Raw genomic sequence first — 18,194 nt, 5'->3', positions numbered from 1 at the left:
GATGGAACTGACAAAGACTGTGCACTCTTATCACTCAACAACTCGTTGCACAACATTCAGCCCAGTAGCTTACCCTGTTATATAGTTTATTAGACTAGAGCTGGGACCATAATTTACCAAATGAACATAATTCTGTATTGAATTTAAGTTGTGAATCTAGCGACTGACACCATCAAGTGTTTTCTGAGGTCATAAATCAAGTGCAGGGCCAGGTCAAGGTGTTATGGAGCCCTAAGCAGAATTTTATTAGGTGCCCCAGCTAAACACATCACCTACCCCCCACATGGCACCATTAATTATTAACCATTCTCCTCATTTAATTGTTAATTGTGCATCTAAGACAACCATTACCATGGTGTACTACCGTGCAGGAAAGCAGTAAAATAAACCAGCAGACAAAAGTTACACAAATAAAGTTAACAATTTTTATTGACTTTGTACAAAAGGGCAAAACAATTCCAATTTAACATAAGCCTAAATATTTTTTATTACATAAAAAACAAGGGCAAAAAAACAACCAAGTTTAATACAAACGTATGTAGGAAAACTTAATGTGATGTGTTCAAAATGAGGCAATGCAAGCCACAAACAAAATGAGACAACCTGTCAATACAGGATAGCCCATTAATATGTGACTAGCACTTCCTTAGTTCAGACAGCCATGGCAACGTTTCATTGCTAGCCTAATCAGTAACAAGTCATATTTACAGTTTAACTTGTGTAGCAAGAGTCTAACTCTGACCATCTCAGACTAATTCTAAAATATAATTCATTAGTCAAATCAATGAGATTAACGGGAAACAATCCCAGCAGCTACAATATTTATCATATTAAAGTTGAATCTCCCACTTTCAAAAGGGATAAACAATACAGTCCAAGGCCAGGGATAGCTATGCCACAAATCAGCTACACCCCACAGGCTGATAACCTCAACAGGGATCAGCTGTTGTCCTCCCATCCTGTACAGAGTAGTCCAGCAACCACTCCAGGCTCAGCAAGACAATTTTTTGCATGTGAGTGCAATCAAATACACCTGTCATCAATGAACCCAACCCAATTACAGCCATTGTGAAACACAAAACCACTCCCAAATTAGTGCCCATTTCCTTGCATCAAATATTGAGGTGCCTCGATGGTGCGAGTACCATTCATATAACGATGAATGTTATTCAGTAACATCAGACGTGATGACCAGAGCTGTTTGTAAGGCTGTGAACAGACTAGTGAGCTAAAGATAAAGTTTCCAGCCATGATTTCTGTGGTTTCCACACAACGTAAACTAACCTCGTCATGCACTGAGTGAAATGAAGGCCACTTTCATGTTTAACTAACATCACGGTCAGTGAATGTTTATGATACCAGACTGTAATTACTCATGAAAACATCCTTTTTCTGCTACTTTTTTTCCTTCCTCTGTTTTTCTCTTTTTCACTTTTCACCCCCAGAGGAATAAATCACTTTTGTCATGATCTACTTGCAGACAGTTACAGTAAACATGACCCCAGCTGTGACACTGGCAGTGGAAATCTTTGCTTTTTTCTTCTTCCCAGAATTTCATCTCTGCTTATTGCAGATGATGTAGTTCAGCAGTTCACACGCACTGGAGCGGTTTGCGGCCAAGAGTGATGCGGCGGGAACGAGAATTAGCACCTCCAAGTCTGATGCCATGGTCCTCAGCCAGGGAAGGGTGGAGTGCTCACTCTGGGTCAGTGATGAGATGCTGCCACAAGTGAGGGGAGAGGGGAGCAAGTGATTGACAGACGGACTGGGGCGGCATCTGCAGTGATGCACGCACTGTACCGGTCCATCGTGGTAAAAAGAGAGAGGAGCATGTCGATTTACGTCCCTACCTTATAGTCACGAGCTCTGGATAGTGACTGAAAGAACGAGACTACAGATAGAAGTGGTGAAAATGAGCTTTCTCTGAAGTGTGGCTGACATCTTTCTTAGTGATAGGCTGAAGAGTTTAGTCATTTGAAAGGGGCTCAGAGTAGAGCTGCTGCACCTCTGTGTCGACAGGGTAAATGATTAGTAATGGCAAATGACACCTTTGTACTCCAACTGACCACTTTACATGACTTGCCGACTCATACAAGCGCTTCTTTCTATGCTTTATCTACATAAGTGCTTTCTATCTAACATTCAAACACATTCATATGCTGATGGATCCATCGGACAGGAACTTGGGGCTAGCATCTTGCCCAAGGACATTCTGCGGTACTGTCTGAGTTGCGGCACCTATCCTTCAGGAGAATACTGCAAGTGCTACCTGTAGTGTATTGGTGAGCATACATGGATGTGAGTGTGCCATGACGTTAGCGGCAGCACACAACGTGACCAACGTGGCAGGTATACTGATGTCTTTAGGATGACTTATGAGGACACTGAACAAGTTCAAAGGGCCTATACTCCTGTAAGGTAACACATAGCTTCAAACATTTAAAAGACAAATTCATCTCTATCCTCTCTTCTCACAAAGGGACCAAAACTTGCCAACTTGTATAAGTGAAAACTGCTTTTGGAGCCAGCCTCAAGAGGCCGTTTGAAGTCCTTGCCTGTAACTGTAACTTGCTTGTACTTGTTTCTCTGCATGCAAACATATTGACTACCACTAGCTTACAGCTTCAGTACAGCGGAGGTGAGGTCTTTAACTTTCATTAAACTACAATGGGCACACAAAGCAGGCTAATATCCCCATTCTGACAGTTACAGTTACATCAGAAAAAATGTTTCGCCGCTGAAATATTCCCGCTCCTGGAACAAACCTCGGACGCAGTGCTATTTTTCACAACGTTGCTCAAGGCTGGATAAAAGCCAGTGGTTTTATTTTACATAAATAAAGCCAAATGTCTCCTGCAGGGGGAAATAGGGGGAGAACTACCTGCCGAGAGGTATGATTTAATGTCTGTGTGCGTGTCGTTATTAAAGTGAGACTCATTCGCATTGCAAAATCCATGTTGATGCTCGAATTCTTTGATGTAAGCCTCAGAGAGAAGATCATTTTTCACAAAGATATCTTCCTACACATACAGGCTCTTACTGAACCTGACCTAATTTCTGTTTTTTTTTTTTTTTTTTTTACATATTTTAAAAGAAAAGAAGAGCAACAAAAATAGAAGAACTATAAAAAATGTGTAGATTAGTGTACTGTGGCGAGTAAGACAGTGCTACGGTTTTTTGCTTCGTTTTTTCCACTCCAGATATTCCACGTACATTTTATGTTTTACCTGAACAGTTGGTCTTGATTGTTATATAATGTTATGATGTAATGACCTCTCGCCTGAGATTTGAGATATGTATTTTTGACTTTTATCGCTGTCTGTTATCTGGTGTTTGGGCACTCTCTCACCTGTGAACCATTACCATCCATTGGCGGTTTTGCCAGTAGTGGCAGGAGCAGGTGTAGAGTTACAGTAATTGGGGAGAAAGTGCAATCCCACCATGTGTGCCAATATTACATTTAACATACCACAATTTTATTTGAATTCACAATTATTTTATTTTTATTATCCTGAGCTGCTACCTCCTGTGCTTACAGCTGCTCTGAGAAGAAGCTGCAAAAAATAAAAAATAAATAAAAAATCTAAAAATTTTCCTTCAGGGCCCAATTAAGCAAAGTCTCACTTCCACATATGATTAAATTCAAAGTTATGCAACTCAGACCAATTGACTAACCCTCTAGGCTAGCAATTCTCTGTGTATATGAGAGTCTACATGTAGTTTTAATTTGACTCATTGCCTCGAATGGCATTGTGACAAATGCATATAATGACACAAAAACTGACATAATAAAAGCATCAAACTACTGTTAAGATAATTTGCCTCATCAAAGGACTTTGTGAGCGAAAGTGTGCTGAATCATCACAGGATTATTTAACCGCTCCGCTCTGAGCGAGAAAGACTATTTCTGCACCCTTTAAAGTGATGGCTCACTTTAAGTGGTTGTTATTTATACAAAGAGGGCAAGATCGTGGCACTAAAGTCGTGAAGTTGCAACTTATCCAGATTAACTCATTTGTCATACAACAAAAGAAAGTGGTGCTTCACACGGAGTAAAATTTGCATGTTCTCATAACTCTCATCTAGAGCCTCAAAGGAGAACGGAGCAGAATCCACTTAAGAAATCATTACTAATTCATAAGTTTCTCTGCTGAAATGTATCTCATTACTGCTTTCTTTGTTCCACTGCTGCTCTGTATAAACGCATAAGGCAAAAGAGGAAAGCACCAAATAGAATTATTCCCATCATACTGTACTAACAACCAGGAATATGTGTTTAAAGAAAGAGTTTGTGGTTTAGAAGGATTTTTATTACAAACAATACAAAATATGTTCATAAAACATAAAAAACCAAAATATTCAAGGTGTGTTAAAATATATAAAGTACATTTTTGGGGGAGGCTTTTTTTGGATTAGGTTATTTCACATAGAGTAACACCTTTAAGGTCACAGTAAAAGTTCCTTGTTAAGGAAGCTGCCAGGATGTCACTTTAAAAAGGTTATATGGCTCATCTTGAGTTAATATTTCTTACAAAGAATTACATGTTTCAATAACTGATTTAGCAGACACACTCAGTGCACATTTCTCCAACAGTGCATGAAATCAAATACGAGCACCTTTGTGGCTGGAGTGATCATTTGTGTATCCGTTGGTCAGATATTAACATTTCAGTTTAGCTCCCTACTCTTGCTGAGCACACATAGGCAACACTAAAAGTAGCTCTGACGAGGCAGGCGGCCCGCGCGGTCGACCAAAAGCAGTTTTCAAACAGTCAGTGTGGTCGGCTGAATTTTGTGACAGAAACTTTGACAAACCAATAAAAGCCATCGTCCTCTTTGACTACTGTCATCGAGGCTAGTGCCATAAAAACGAACAAGAGCGTATGTACTTAAGACGGAGCATTTCAAACATTCACAACACTTTAGAGACCGCTTTCCTAGCTGAACATTGTCCTGAACTTTCTGTAGCTGTGCATGCTCCCGGTACACACAGCGACTGTATTTTCTTATCTCATTGTTTTTGTGGGAATTCTCAGTGACTGCATAAAAAAAGAAACATACAGAAACTTGTCAACACCCGCTGAAGGTAGAAAGGTTGACACATGGATGAAAGCAAAGTTCACTGGAAACGGTGTGTCACATTTATTACATCATCTCAGGGCACTTTTCTGCAATAGCTCAATGGTGCTCGACTGGAAACAAACTCCACCTGTGTGTGCCTATTTCCTAATATCTACATAGATGTAGTTGATGAATAGAAATTTAAACACCCTTATATTTATATATTTAGTGCAGATTTCACCTCAACATAAATTGGGTTTCTATAGCCTGGAGTGATTGGATTTGAAACAATTATAAATTGGAGTTATCCTCTAAGGTGAGTAGTTTCCTGATTGGTCCAGTTGGATGGAGCGAGAGCACCTTTTGTTCACCTTTTATTTGTCAGTGTTTCAGCACATATGGTTACTTTTAATGCTGAAGGGTCAGTTAGTCTAAAGGGCAGAGATAAGTGGAAAGGTCACGCATCCTTGTGGTCAGTATCCAGCTGACATTCCCATCTTCCTGCTGTCAGACACAGCAACAATGCAGTTGTTCTCCTTTTCCACAGCATTGACCACATTGAGAAAGTATTGCCAGTTCCCGGTTTTGTGTTTAAGCTGTTCCTTTAGGCCTTTTGACACAGACTGAGGGTACACAACACGCACACAGACAAAACATTAATACTACTTATCCTTAAGAGATTACAGAAAAATTAAATCTGCCTTTGTAGGATTATGGACCGCTAATCTTCTTCAGAATCCATTATTACAGATGATTTTTTTCTGATAGACAGTCTAGTGAATTTGAATATCATTAATGGATAGCGAGGATAAAGGGAAGTACTTCACCTCATCAAAACCAGGTTCAAAATTTACGTTGTTCTTTGAGTCGATGAAGATTATGCGCTCAGTAATGGCATCTTTCAAGCTCATCCCCAGCCACTGGTGATTTATTATAGACTGCAAGGATAAAAGAACTGTGAGTAAACAAACAAAGAAGTATACAAACAAGGAAACAAATAGAGTTTTTAATTATTGAATTACCAAGGCCATTGCCGGCGTAATCAGGCTTCCTCCCGATCCACCAATTATAAGAAGACCTCCAGACTTTGACTCCAGTATCACTGGACTCATTGAGGATGGAGGTCGTTCGCCTACGTAAAAATAAAACATCAGATGGAAATCAGACTCGGTGATGAGATCGTGAAACGTCTGTAATTTAGTTGTCGTATGTAACTTCACCTGCCCTCAGTGTGTCTGCTCTCCCGCAAAAGTCAGCCAGCTCATTGTTGAGGATGATGCCTGTACGTGGAGAGTAAATCATTCCTCCAAATCTACAGAACAAAGGGTACTCAGTCAGCTGAGGGGATGATGGATACACCCGACATTAGTATGTTTCCTATAACACAACTCTTCCTGCTCACACTTGGTTTATGGTGCTTGTGGCAGAGACGGCCAGGCCATCTTCATCCAGGACAGACACGTGTGTCGTCCCAGTGTGATCTGAAGAAGGTGCGACGTTGTAGTAAGAGTTGTCATGGGTCATGTTTGAAGAAATCATCTTCCTGATGCGATCAATGAAGGTGGGATCAATCAAGTGTTCTGCACACTGAAAGGAGAGCATCATTAAACATTTCTAAGATATCCCAGATATTACTGGTTTGAGATGTAGAAACCCCATCCTAAAAGTTGGGATGCTTTATAAAATGTTTCGAAAGACACATTGAAAATGTCATAAACCCACATTTTGTTCACAGCAGAACACATGTCAAATGTTTAAAGTGAGAAAATCTACTATTATTAAAAAAAGAAAGAGGTCATTTAGAAATTGATGTCAGTAACACGTCTCAAAAACGTTCAGAGAGGGCCGTGTTTACCACTTCTTCTTTTATCAACAATCTGCAAACATCTGGAACTGAGGAGACCAGCTGCTGGGCTCCTCAGTTCCTCTGTACCCTCTGTAGATGGATTGTTTTCATTTCCATCAAACAATGCAAAGTCCCATCATTCTTAACATATTATAGATATCCATCTTGAGTTTTTTGAGCAGTGAATATAAATAATATAATAAAATATAAAATACATGAAATAATACATAATATATAGCTAGACTTTAGAATTCAATTTTTTGCCCTGTATTAAAAATGTCCCCAGTTCCAATAAGAAAAAAATATTTCAGATCCCAACCTTGCCGTTATTAAACTTTGGATCACAAATGCTCTTCTTCTGTCCATTAGCAAATTTAACTGCCTCTATAAAATGATGGTACATCTCAATCTTCTTGTCACCAACCAGAGAGTTTGGCGTCAGCGAGAACCCTGCAGAAAAGACAGTGATAATCTTTTTAAGCTTTTGTGAGCTAAGAACTGTTTAACTGTTTCTTTAAATTGAAATTTCATCCAGCTGTTACAGCGGCTTAGCCAAAAAGAAAATCAGACAAAACACGACACCTTCCATGAGTTTGAGAATGAAGGCAAGCAGGGCGCCTCCAGCAGGGGGTGGAGGGATGTAGAGTTTAGCATCTCCCAAAGGAACAGTCCAAGCATCTTGGACCTGCACCTCAAATGACCTCAAATCCTCTATAGTCAAGGTCCCACCTGAGACAGACACACAGAACGTATATAACAAACTTTGCCCTAAATTAGATTCAATTTTTTTCATAACACTGAGTAAAAGTCATTTTTCCTTTCCATTTAATTCCTTTTCAAACACAAACCCTCAGGCTGCTAATGCTGACATTGCACCAACCTGCAGCTGTTATGTCTTGGATTAAGTCATGCCCTATCTCGCCAGTGTAGAAATCCTCTGCTCCTTTCTCTGCAATGGTTTCCATGGTTTCTGCAAGTTTGGAAAACTTTACGATGTTGCCTGTGCTCAGAACAGTTTTGTTCTTGTGGCAAAAAATTTCACTGTAAAAAAGAAAAGAAAACACAAACTAAGCAAAAAGGAGAGCTGAGAAAAAGAGACAGAGAGCTGTCAAAACCAAAAACTGATGAAGGGTCAAAGCACTACACCCTGTGCATCCTAACAACATTGCACAGCTAAACCGCTTCTGCAAAGAAGAATGGATCGAGATCTGCCCTGTGTGGGATCTGCGGCTATAGAACTAAGTAACTTGCTTTAGAACTAAGTAACTCTTTTTCTACTTCTTATTTATTACCCAATCCTACCAGGATTATAAATGTTTATGGTGAGTGTTTTGATATAAAGATGGAAATTTTAAAAAATTACTTCTTAGTCCACTGAGATGAAGTGCTTGTTTAAACTTGTGACAAAGATGGAGAGCATCTAATTTTTGGGCAGACAGAGAAGACGGTTTGTTAGACTCACTGCAGTATAAACTGAAGCCAGGTTGATAGCTGACAGTTTATCAAGTCTCTTTTAGGTTTTTTTCTTATGCTCTTAGGTCTCAGAAAATTCAGAATATTAAACTAAATAAAAAAAACAACAATCCAAGCACAACAGAGGAGCCAGGAAGTTGAGGGAGATTCAGACAAGACAAAGCTGATAATTAAAGGAAAACAAAAACAAAACTGGATCATAAAGTCGGTGACTCTATTTGGAAGAACTGATTGCACTTTGGCATTAGGAGCAGCCATTTTCATTCTTGCACCCAAAATGTCCTCTTCACTGGTCTTGATTAGAAAACCATTTTCAGTTTAAAAGCTGATTAGACAAGGCATTTCTAACTCTGAAAAAAGAGCTCCAGAAAAATGGCTAATCACCATATTTGTTACCACATTAGATCTTGAATGCATTGGGAATGCAACACGCTGATCAAATGGCCCTGACGTGAATGCCCTGAAAGCACTGCTGAGGCAGCATATATCACTGAGACCCAAATCAAAAGAAACTCTGGATAAACAAGACTCGTCATTGACCCTTAACCTAGAGCCGAGTGTGTGCCTCAACCACCCACACGCACAAAATTGTACTCAATCCATCAACCCTCTTACAGATTGAGACACTGACAAACACAAAGATAATCATTCCCTTTCAACAAACACGCCTTTTTAAATGACTGACTCAGCTAAAATCTACCCTGAGGGCAGTGAGTCGAAGCAGGTTTGCCTCTGATCATCTATGCAGTGCTCCATAATTTTACCTATTAGTTTAAAAGCTTTCTGAGATTACCTTACAGTAGAATTGGGTCACTTGGTGTTTACTAAAATTTTTTATCTTCAATCTCACAGGAATCCAGATTTGCACCTGACAGTGATGCACTTTTTAAAGATCCAAGTGCAATAGGTTTTCTAATCACCACTTATTTTCCTCTGATTCCCTTCGCTATCGTAAACATTAAAAAACTCTGTTTGTGCACACACTTTTGGCCCGGCATCCAAAGGAAATGCAATCTTTCAGGTATTCCCCATGATACCTGAGTCCTGGCTGCGTCTCGCAAACATTTTTTGGATGAAGGTTAATGCTACCTTTGTCTCTGAGCTGGTAAATCCTGGTCCTGAGTCACGTTAAGAAAAACAATGTGCACTCTTATGTCATTAAAGATAACAATGCTTCACTGAGAACAATGAGCGTGGTGCCTGGCCTAAACTATTACGCAATGTGTAAAGTTAAATTCTCTTTGAGATGTTACATAAAACTATCACAAAATTAGTATAACCAGGGATTTACAGGAGAGGCCTTCGCTCCAGGATTTCTGCAGTGACAGCTGCATGAAATAGGCTCCAGCAAGGATTACAAATGCTTTTAGTTCATTGGTGCCATCAAACATGTGACTTAAAACACAATTTGTTCTTTGCAAGCATTATTAATTAAAAAAAAAAATCTTAAGTCACAGAGGAGTAATTAAAAGCTGTACCAGAGAGACGATGTTTGTATGTTTGTTTTCACAAAGGACACGATTTTTCCCAGATAGGGTGACAGAGGGATGCCCTCCCTAGCCAGTTTAATTGTTGGTTCAAATAGCCTGGCCCAGGGCAGCTTCCCGTACTGTTCGTGAATTGCCTCATAGCCTCGCAGCTCTCCGGGAACGCCGATCCACTGGCTGCCTTCAATGTAAAAATGAGAAAAGTAGTGCAGGTCAATTAGACTAATGGTGGAAAACTGTTTGCAAAATATGACAAAATGTTAATTGATGAGGAAGATCTAACCTTACCAGCACAACTAGAGCACTAACAACTTAAGCTACAATCACTGTATAAACAATACATAGTGATACTAAGTACATAAGTGGATAAAAACAGGGCATCTTTTAAAATTAAATAAATAAATAAATAAATTTCTGTAAAGTGAGAAACCATGAGGACAAAATCTGTAACTGGATATTGACAAGTGCTGTAAATCTACCTACCTGTGGAAAAACTGAAGGAAGTGGGACACTCCTTTAACAGGTTCTGTCTGAATGACCGTGGGACAGTTTCTCTGAAGTTGTAGACTTTAACGTTGCCTTAAAATAGATGAGAAATCCAATTGGTTGGTCTAATCAATCACTGCTGTGGAGAAATACAATTTACGAAACACGTGTCAGTAGGGGACTTACCTTTCTTATCTCTTATAGTTATTATAGAGCCCCCTCCAATCCCCATGCTCTGAGGATTGACCACAGATGTGCACAGAAGAGCTGCAATGGCGCCATCTACTGCTGATCCACCCTGCTGAAGCATATTCCTGGAAGAGGGTTTCATTTTATTTATGGGAAATGTGTAAACACTCATTGCACACGCTCCCACTTACACATGGCTTTAATTATTGAACCTGGTGTTTGAGTACTTGAAGATGACACAGTACGGTGACGGCTGCCAGTGGGCATGTTCAAACCACATCCTGCTGTTTGAGGTCGACCTCAGGTAACATACCAGGAAGTCGCTGACCATAGTGGTAGTGTTCTTTCTTTTCTTTCTCTTCTTTTTTTTATTTAACTCAGAAGGTAACCTGGCACTAAAAAAAGAAATGTAACTCACATTTCTCACTCGGATTATCTAAGTTAGCTGTGACATAAACAACTTAATCCTGACTGGACCGTATTTGAAAAGCCCTGAATGGGCCCTTTCACCAGTAGCCTGGCGTGGGATCAAGTGTAGTCACTGAGCTACAAGAGGAAGCACTGTTGGGAATGTTTTGCTTCTGATGGTCAGTGAATAAGGTCTGACCGAATGAGTGATTATCTTACAAATCTGTGAGCATAAGTAACACAGAGCAGGCAACCAAAGGAGCTTTACAATGAAACATGAGTTGGGAAAAATTGGGGATGTTCACGGGGTGGGGGAGCTTAAAGAATTTTGGAGGTTTGAAAACTCAAACTGAAACTTGATAGCCCATCTGTCCGCAGTGAGTGTTGGTGCACACACAGACATATAAAGAGCTCTATTTGTCGCCCATCTACTGTAGAAGAACAGGGTCAGTATGATTAAACAACAAAAAGCTGATGTGTTTCAGGTTTCTTTGATTACTTGAAGTTGTGTCCTGTTGGCACAGTGCCTGGTGGTTTTACCTGCCTGAACAAATTTAGTGTGTTGGCTTTGAAGTGGGAAATGAACCCTCTTTAAACTTTGGCAGAGAACAGACAGAGATATAGCTATCTGCAGGAAGCAGGAAAGGGTATGCTCACATCTAGTCGGGTGGGATGGGGGGGATAATAAAATAATCTGCTGAGCTTTATTTGCAGTTACTGTGTTGATTGATTAAAGGCTTGCTCACTGCAGAACAAATAACTCAACCACAGAGTGCATTAGAGAAACAGCTCAGACCTTCACTGCCCAGTCAGAAAAGCTAATATCAGTTACTGAGTTTTTCTTTTACAGGTACAAGCACAAGTACTGAGGTACAGTGTGCTGCATGCTTACTGATCTGCAGGTCTTATCTCTGTTCTTCACTGCCTATTAAATCTCTTAAACAGCTTATCACATTGCTCAGTTCAGCTTTTTTCTTTAGAGTTGGAAGGTCCAGTCTAATAGTTCTGTCAAACAGTATTGTGAATTGTTGCCATGCAGCACTGGGTAAGCGCTACAGGTCAGTTGTGAAGCACCCTGAGGGTAGAAAGTTGCAGTGGTATGCGTTGTTTGAGCTTCTGACTGTGAGGCTGGAGTTGTTTTGCTGCTACTAGTGAGTAGTTTTGGTTTGGCGATAGAGGTGTTTTTCTTCTGTTTAACCATCTCCTCCTGTCCAAGTTGTACAGTCTATTTTTTTTTTAAATTTTTTATTTATTTATTTATTTTCTTTCCTGTTGGCTGACAGATTGCTGAGTGGGACAAGGTGCACACTGGCTCCTCATGGAGTGCCAGCTGGGTTCAGAAGGAAGCACGCACAGTCTTACTGCATATAACATGAATGAAAGCATGCTTAAAATGAAAATACTGTATCTAAGATCTATAAACACACAATAAAATAATAATTAAAAATCCCTTACTATTTCTAAAAAGAATTAGTGTAAAAGACAAAATCCAGTCGAATTCAATACTTTCTTTTTCTTCCCCGGATTAGCTTTTCACTATAAAGAGGACTTTAACAGACAAAAACGTACCTGCCAATCTCCGAGCAAATCTGAGAGTCTGCGGCCACCGCCGCTTGCTTGAAGCTGTCGCTGGAACATCTTACGTCCAGAAACGAGGTGAAGCACAGGCACAAGAGCGTAACGATGCAAATAAAACCGATCAAAATAAAGCACCACAGCACCCAGGGCTTATATTTGGCCATTTTGACTTTCTGAGGGGGAAAATTTGCGCCGAAGGAACTTGTTCTTGTTGCCACTCAGTGTGCTCGCACGCGTTCAGCGAGGTCTGCCCAATGATCCAAACGTGGATTACCTCCCTCTCTGCCTCCACCAGCCTCTTTTAAGAAATGGCTAAACTGAAACTGAAGATAGGACCGGATGAGTAGTACAATGACTACAGCATGCCACTAAACCTTAATTGTCCTTCTTATGTCATGTTAAAATCTCAAGAGGGACTTAGCTATGACCACGGTGGGAAATAATCAAGTCGGGAAATGCAGGGTTATTTCCATTCGACTCAGTGACGTCAATGTCGATAAATGATCTAAAGATGCGACATTAAAAAGAAATTTGTACCCTCTCACTCTCTAGAACATCCCACTCTGACCCTCAGTGTGTGAAAAACTAGTGTCCTGCTGTCAGACATCCACCACACTGTCTGAGGTGAACTCTGTGTCAGCGACCCAGCTGTGACACTGGGGTATTTAAAGAGAGATATCGCAGATGCTGAACTCATCTGCATTAAGACCACAGCAGGCTCCCACTTGTTATTTTAATTGCGCCATCGTAACTGACCTCTGGATGGTAAGACATTGTAAGACAAATTAAACAGCAACACAGAACAACTCCGTGCGTAAAAGCTGTCATGGTTTTACGCACGAGGAGTCTACAAGAAAAAGTGAACCGAGGGGCGCACAGACTGTGAGACAGGAAATAGGACACATAGATTTACATCTCTGAAGAACGGGAGGTTCTGTTCCCGTTTGTGGCGGTGAATAAGAAAAACCTTGCACCAAAAAACACACAAAAACCCCCAAAACAAAATAAAAACCAAACCAAAAACCAACCAACCAAACAAATAAACAAAACCACAACAACAACAAAACAAAACAAGGATGACTTTCAAGGAGTCCACAGCATTCAGATTAGTAAAACTCTAACACCTATTTATCAGATTACATGTTATGTAAACAGTTTATTCATAGTTTACTTTCTCATGACGTCATTTCCTCCACCTTATCTATCAGTTCGTTTAGAGAAGGCTCATCATGAGAGACATTACGAAGCTCTCTCAGTTGTTTACAGAGTTTAAAAGACGTATAAACATTTTTTTTAAATAAAAAAATTATCACTGGGAATCTGTTCTTGTTTTCATTTTCATTGCGCAAACATTAGATAGTTTTCGATATTTTATTGTCTTTTTATTGATTTCATTTTATTATAGGTGTCTGCAATTGTTCTCATGTAAAGGTGGGAAGTAAGTACAAATACTTCATTACTCTGTAATGCTCTAGAATTTTCAGGTTTCTGTACTTACGTATTTATTTTTCAAACAACCTTTTGCCCTTGCTCCCTACGTCTTTACACAAATATGTGGACTTTCGACTTTTCAAAATATATCTTTGTTTTATTATTGCATTAATATAGCACAAGGTTCAGTTACCTTTGTATAAAAATGGTGAGTAGAATTTTACTTCAAAGAGCTAGTTTTTAATTACTTAGTTTGAGTATATTTCAGAGTCTGTACTTTCACTTTCACTTGAGTAAAGTGGAGTCAGTACTTCAAGATTTACTGGAGTACTTTTTTAAACACAGGTGTTAGGTTTATATTGTTGATTGTCATCTGGTTAAGTATAAGAGCCCTTTGTTTAGGTGGACCGCTGCGCTCCTAGCACCAGCTTTGAGGAGTCCCCCCCCCCCCCCACACACACACACACACCTACACTATGCACAGACTGGTACTCTTTGAGATGCCATATGTTAATGAACTTATGCATATTCATGTAACCTCAATAAAGAGCAGTGTTACGAGGGAGCAGAGCGACTGGGGTGAGCGACAGGAACACGCTTGTCACAGTTCTCTTCCTCGTGCACGAGTAATACAAATAACTTTGATGACTTGCATCTTCCTTTTGCTGTTGTAGTAGGATTGTTTTGTTCCAGCGAAGGGTTGTGCTAGACAGACCCATCAACAGGTATCTGTATTTCTACTTAAGTAAAGAAAGTCTGTACTTTAACTTCAAATAAATAAAATAAAAGTCAAAAACAAACCCAAAAAGAAAGGAAAAAACAAACAAACAAAAAGATCAATGCACAGAGCAAAACTGGTGGTCTGACAGTGTGTTGGAGTCCACTAAAAACACCTCCACCTGGTGACACTGGCATGGGCATGGTTGATTGTTTTGAGCCTGAGGCTGAGGGCTGGAGCAGAGATAGAGAAAAACAGTCACACAGAGAGAGACAGAAGGAATCCAGTCAGAAAGTAAGAGACAGAAAGTGGGAGGAGAGAAGACGGAGAGTTCTGAGTGCTGATGTCTGCAGCATGATTGCAGCCTTCTTCTTAAATTGGCCATCTTCCACTGACGTAAGATGGCCCAGATACAATAATCTTTTATTTGGTGAATGTGTTAAAGAGTTATACATTACTGAAGGAAGGGAGGCTCAAGGGTCGCTAGAGCAGACAGAACTACAAAAAGAAGAAGACAGGATTGATCTCCAGGTTGGGAAGCTCTGCTCTCACACCATCACACCTGTCTCCAACTCCTGCAAGCAGTCACAACAGCTACAGTGAGAGAGAAGTGAGCTCTGCAGTGAGAGCCAATCCAGTCTGGGAATCAGTGATTCATGGTGAGTCACCAGCAGGCTTGCTGACTTCAACACTAAAACCTTTAATTATGTATGTAAAATAATATGCACTATCCCCAAGCCTGTCCACATCAATTTCCAGTAAATGTCCACTTACAAGTTTTTCAAATTATTTGCAGAGGTAGGTGAAAAAACACATTTACATTTCACAAGTGTCCAACACTAATACTGTCCTTGATTTCCACTTTTTACCAATAGATGTCTTTAAAAACATTTAAACTGATATGTCAGGACAAATCCACATACACCATATTGCCAAAAATATTCACTCATCCATCCAAATGATTGAGTTCAGGTGTTCCAATCAATTCCACTGACGCAGGGCCGTAGAATGAAGTGCATAGGCATGCAGACTGCTTCTACAAATGGTTGAGAAAGAATGGGTCGCTCTCAGGAATTCCAGCATAATCCCATGATAGGATGCCAGCCATGCAACAAGTCATGAAATTTCCTTTTTACTTAATATTTTTATATTAGTTTTTTGTGGTATTGTAACACAGTGGATGCGATTGGGAACAATAGCAACTGTGTGGGAGGGTATGGCATGTAAAATCACAATCAGCAGGTGTTGAGGCACATAATATGCACAGGTCCAACTTTCTGCAGAGTCAATTGCTACAAACATCCAAACTTTATGTGGCCGTCAGATCAGCTCAAGAATAGTTTGTGGAGAGCTTCATGAAACAGGTTTCCATGGTGAGCAGCTGCATACAAGCCTTACGTAATGCAAAGTGTTGGATGCAATGGTGTAAACCATCCTACCACTGGACTCTAGAGAAGTGGAGATATGTTCTCTGCAGTGATGAATCAAGCTTCTCTGTCCTGCAATCCAATGGATGAGTCTGGGTTTGGCAGTTGCTGGGTGAACACTAATTGTCTGGCTTGTGCCAAGTGTCAAGTTTGGCGGAGGGGGGATTAGTTTGTTAGTTTGGTGCAGTTTTTTCAGGTGTTTTTCATGAGATGGGCTCAACCCCTTAGTTCCAGTGAAAGGAACTCTTACTGCTTCAGAATACCAAGAGATTCTGGACAAGTTAAAGCTCTTAACTTTGTGCAAACAGTTTGGGGATGGTCTCATCTTGTTCCAACATGCAAACCAGTGCACAAAAAACAGGGTCCGTAAAGACATGAATGAGTGCGTCTCTTGTGGGAGAACTTGACTAGCGTGCACACAGTCCTGACCTCAATCAAATCTAATTCAACCTTTGTGTTGAATTAGAGTGGAAACTACGATTTAGGTCTTCTTGTTCAACATCACTGTCTGACCTCACAAATGGGCTTCTCGAAGAATGGTCAAAAATTCCTATAAACAAACTCCTAAACCTTTTAGAAAGCCTTCTCAGAAGAGTCGAAGCTGTTTGTAAAGGGTGGGCTAACGTCATATAAAACCCTGTGGATTAAGAATGGGATGTCACTCAAGTTCATAATCATGTAAAGGCAGACAAGCAAATACTTTTGGAAATATAGCGTACCTTTTACTTTTTTCCTGCAGTAGGCTAAACTTGTGGCAATGACAGAAAGTCATTGCTCAGTGGACTGAGACAGAAACAACAAGAGGACATGGATTAGCGTTTATTGTCATTTCACTTTGACAGTTATTGTGAGTCATTGTGAAGCTCTGAATGTTGTCTCATTTCTTTGTTCATGCATGCATAGCTACCCATTCAACTCCAAAACATCTTAAGGTTTTTTTCCCCTCTTTTTGAAATGTTGTAGAGGTGCACCGTAGCTAGCCTGCAGCACATGTGAATCAGAATTACCAGAGCCAAGTCTCTGAAGTGAAAGAGAAAGAGTGACAAGATGTGATTAATTCTTAGCTTCTTACATGGTTCCATCATTCTACAGAAAAGGTAAACAGGGATTTCATTGTTTATATTTTTGCTGTTTCAGCACATGAAATGACCAGATGGCCAGTCTATTCTTAAGCTGTGAAAAGTGGAAAAAACCCAGACAGGGAACATGTGGTTTGTCCAACATCCCAGACAGTCTGTTCACAAACCTGATGTATAAACTCCACCCTGGATCACTGCATTTCTACCATGCTGGCCACCGTGGAAGCGAGGAACAAGACTGGATTTCTTCCTCTCTGCCGAGCAGACCTGGTAATCTACCAGACGACCACATGCTCAGCCTGATAATCCATGAGATAACTGCACACGATCCCTCTTTGGAGGGAACAGGCAAAGTCATGTGATATATTTAAAGTAGTACACATACATAAAGGTATGGAACCTTGTTTCTGTCAAAAGTTTGACTTACTAACTCAAACTTCTGACAAAATAACTCAAGACTGAGAAAATAACTTTAAGTCTCAAGTTATTAAGTTCAAATTTTGAGATAGTAACCCAAATGTATTGACTTAGGTATGCTAGGTATTTTTTTTCCAGTGGCAGAAACAAGGTCCCATATAAAGCTCTCTTTCATATTTTACAAGACAGCTATCAGACCGGTTTGTGAGATTTTTTCCAGCCCAGTTCCTTTGTTAGCTCTCCTTCCCCCTTTAGACCCGCAGTATCAGTAATCATAGGCCTCAGTTACAGTGAAAGTGAAACACCATGTTTACAGAAACTGCAACACAAATCTTGATGAAATGTGTAACTATAGTCAGCTTTCTGGTTGAGTGGGTAGTGCTACTGTAAAGTCAAGAAGAAGAGCCAACAGTGGAGTGAGGGCTGGTATGTTCAGGGATATAATCAGCTGAAGTCAGATGTGAAGTCCAACAATAGCAAACAAAGACGCTGCGCACAAGCGTATAATAAAAATTATGGCAAGAGGGTCACCAGATTCCAGTATGTTTAGTGACCTCAGGTGAGACAGTCACTCATTAAGGCTCAAAATTAAAA

At 40.1% G+C, this 18,194-nt stretch overlaps 1 protein-coding gene across 1 annotated transcript; it reads right to left on the bottom strand.

Annotated features, from left to right (window-relative positions):
- Positions 1-4,288: 4,288 nt before the first annotated feature.
- Positions 4,289-13,142, bottom strand: ggt5b (gamma-glutamyltransferase 5b). Its single transcript, XM_084935144.1, has 12 exons — positions 12,520-13,142; positions 10,540-10,667; positions 10,351-10,446; positions 9,859-10,048; positions 7,788-7,948; positions 7,490-7,636; positions 7,227-7,357; positions 6,464-6,648; positions 6,282-6,373; positions 6,084-6,193; positions 5,889-5,999; positions 4,289-5,684 (listed from the first exon to the last, which is right to left on the bottom strand). The coding sequence occupies exons 1-12, from the start codon at positions 12,690-12,692 to the stop codon at positions 5,535-5,537; spliced, it is 1,674 nt and encodes a 557-aa protein (XP_084791270.1). The 5' UTR covers positions 12,693-13,142; the 3' UTR covers positions 4,289-5,534.
- Between the last annotated feature and the right edge of the window lie 5,052 nt (positions 13,143-18,194).

Source organism: Perissodus microlepis, chromosome 7, assembly GCF_051167445.1.
Source record: "Perissodus microlepis isolate ML-2025 ecotype Zambia chromosome 7, ASM5116744v1, whole genome shotgun sequence".
Taxonomy (NCBI): Eukaryota; Metazoa; Chordata; class Actinopteri; order Cichliformes; family Cichlidae; genus Perissodus; species Perissodus microlepis.
Note: the sequence above shows the minus strand (reverse complement) of the source record. Positions and strands in the feature narration are given on the sequence as shown.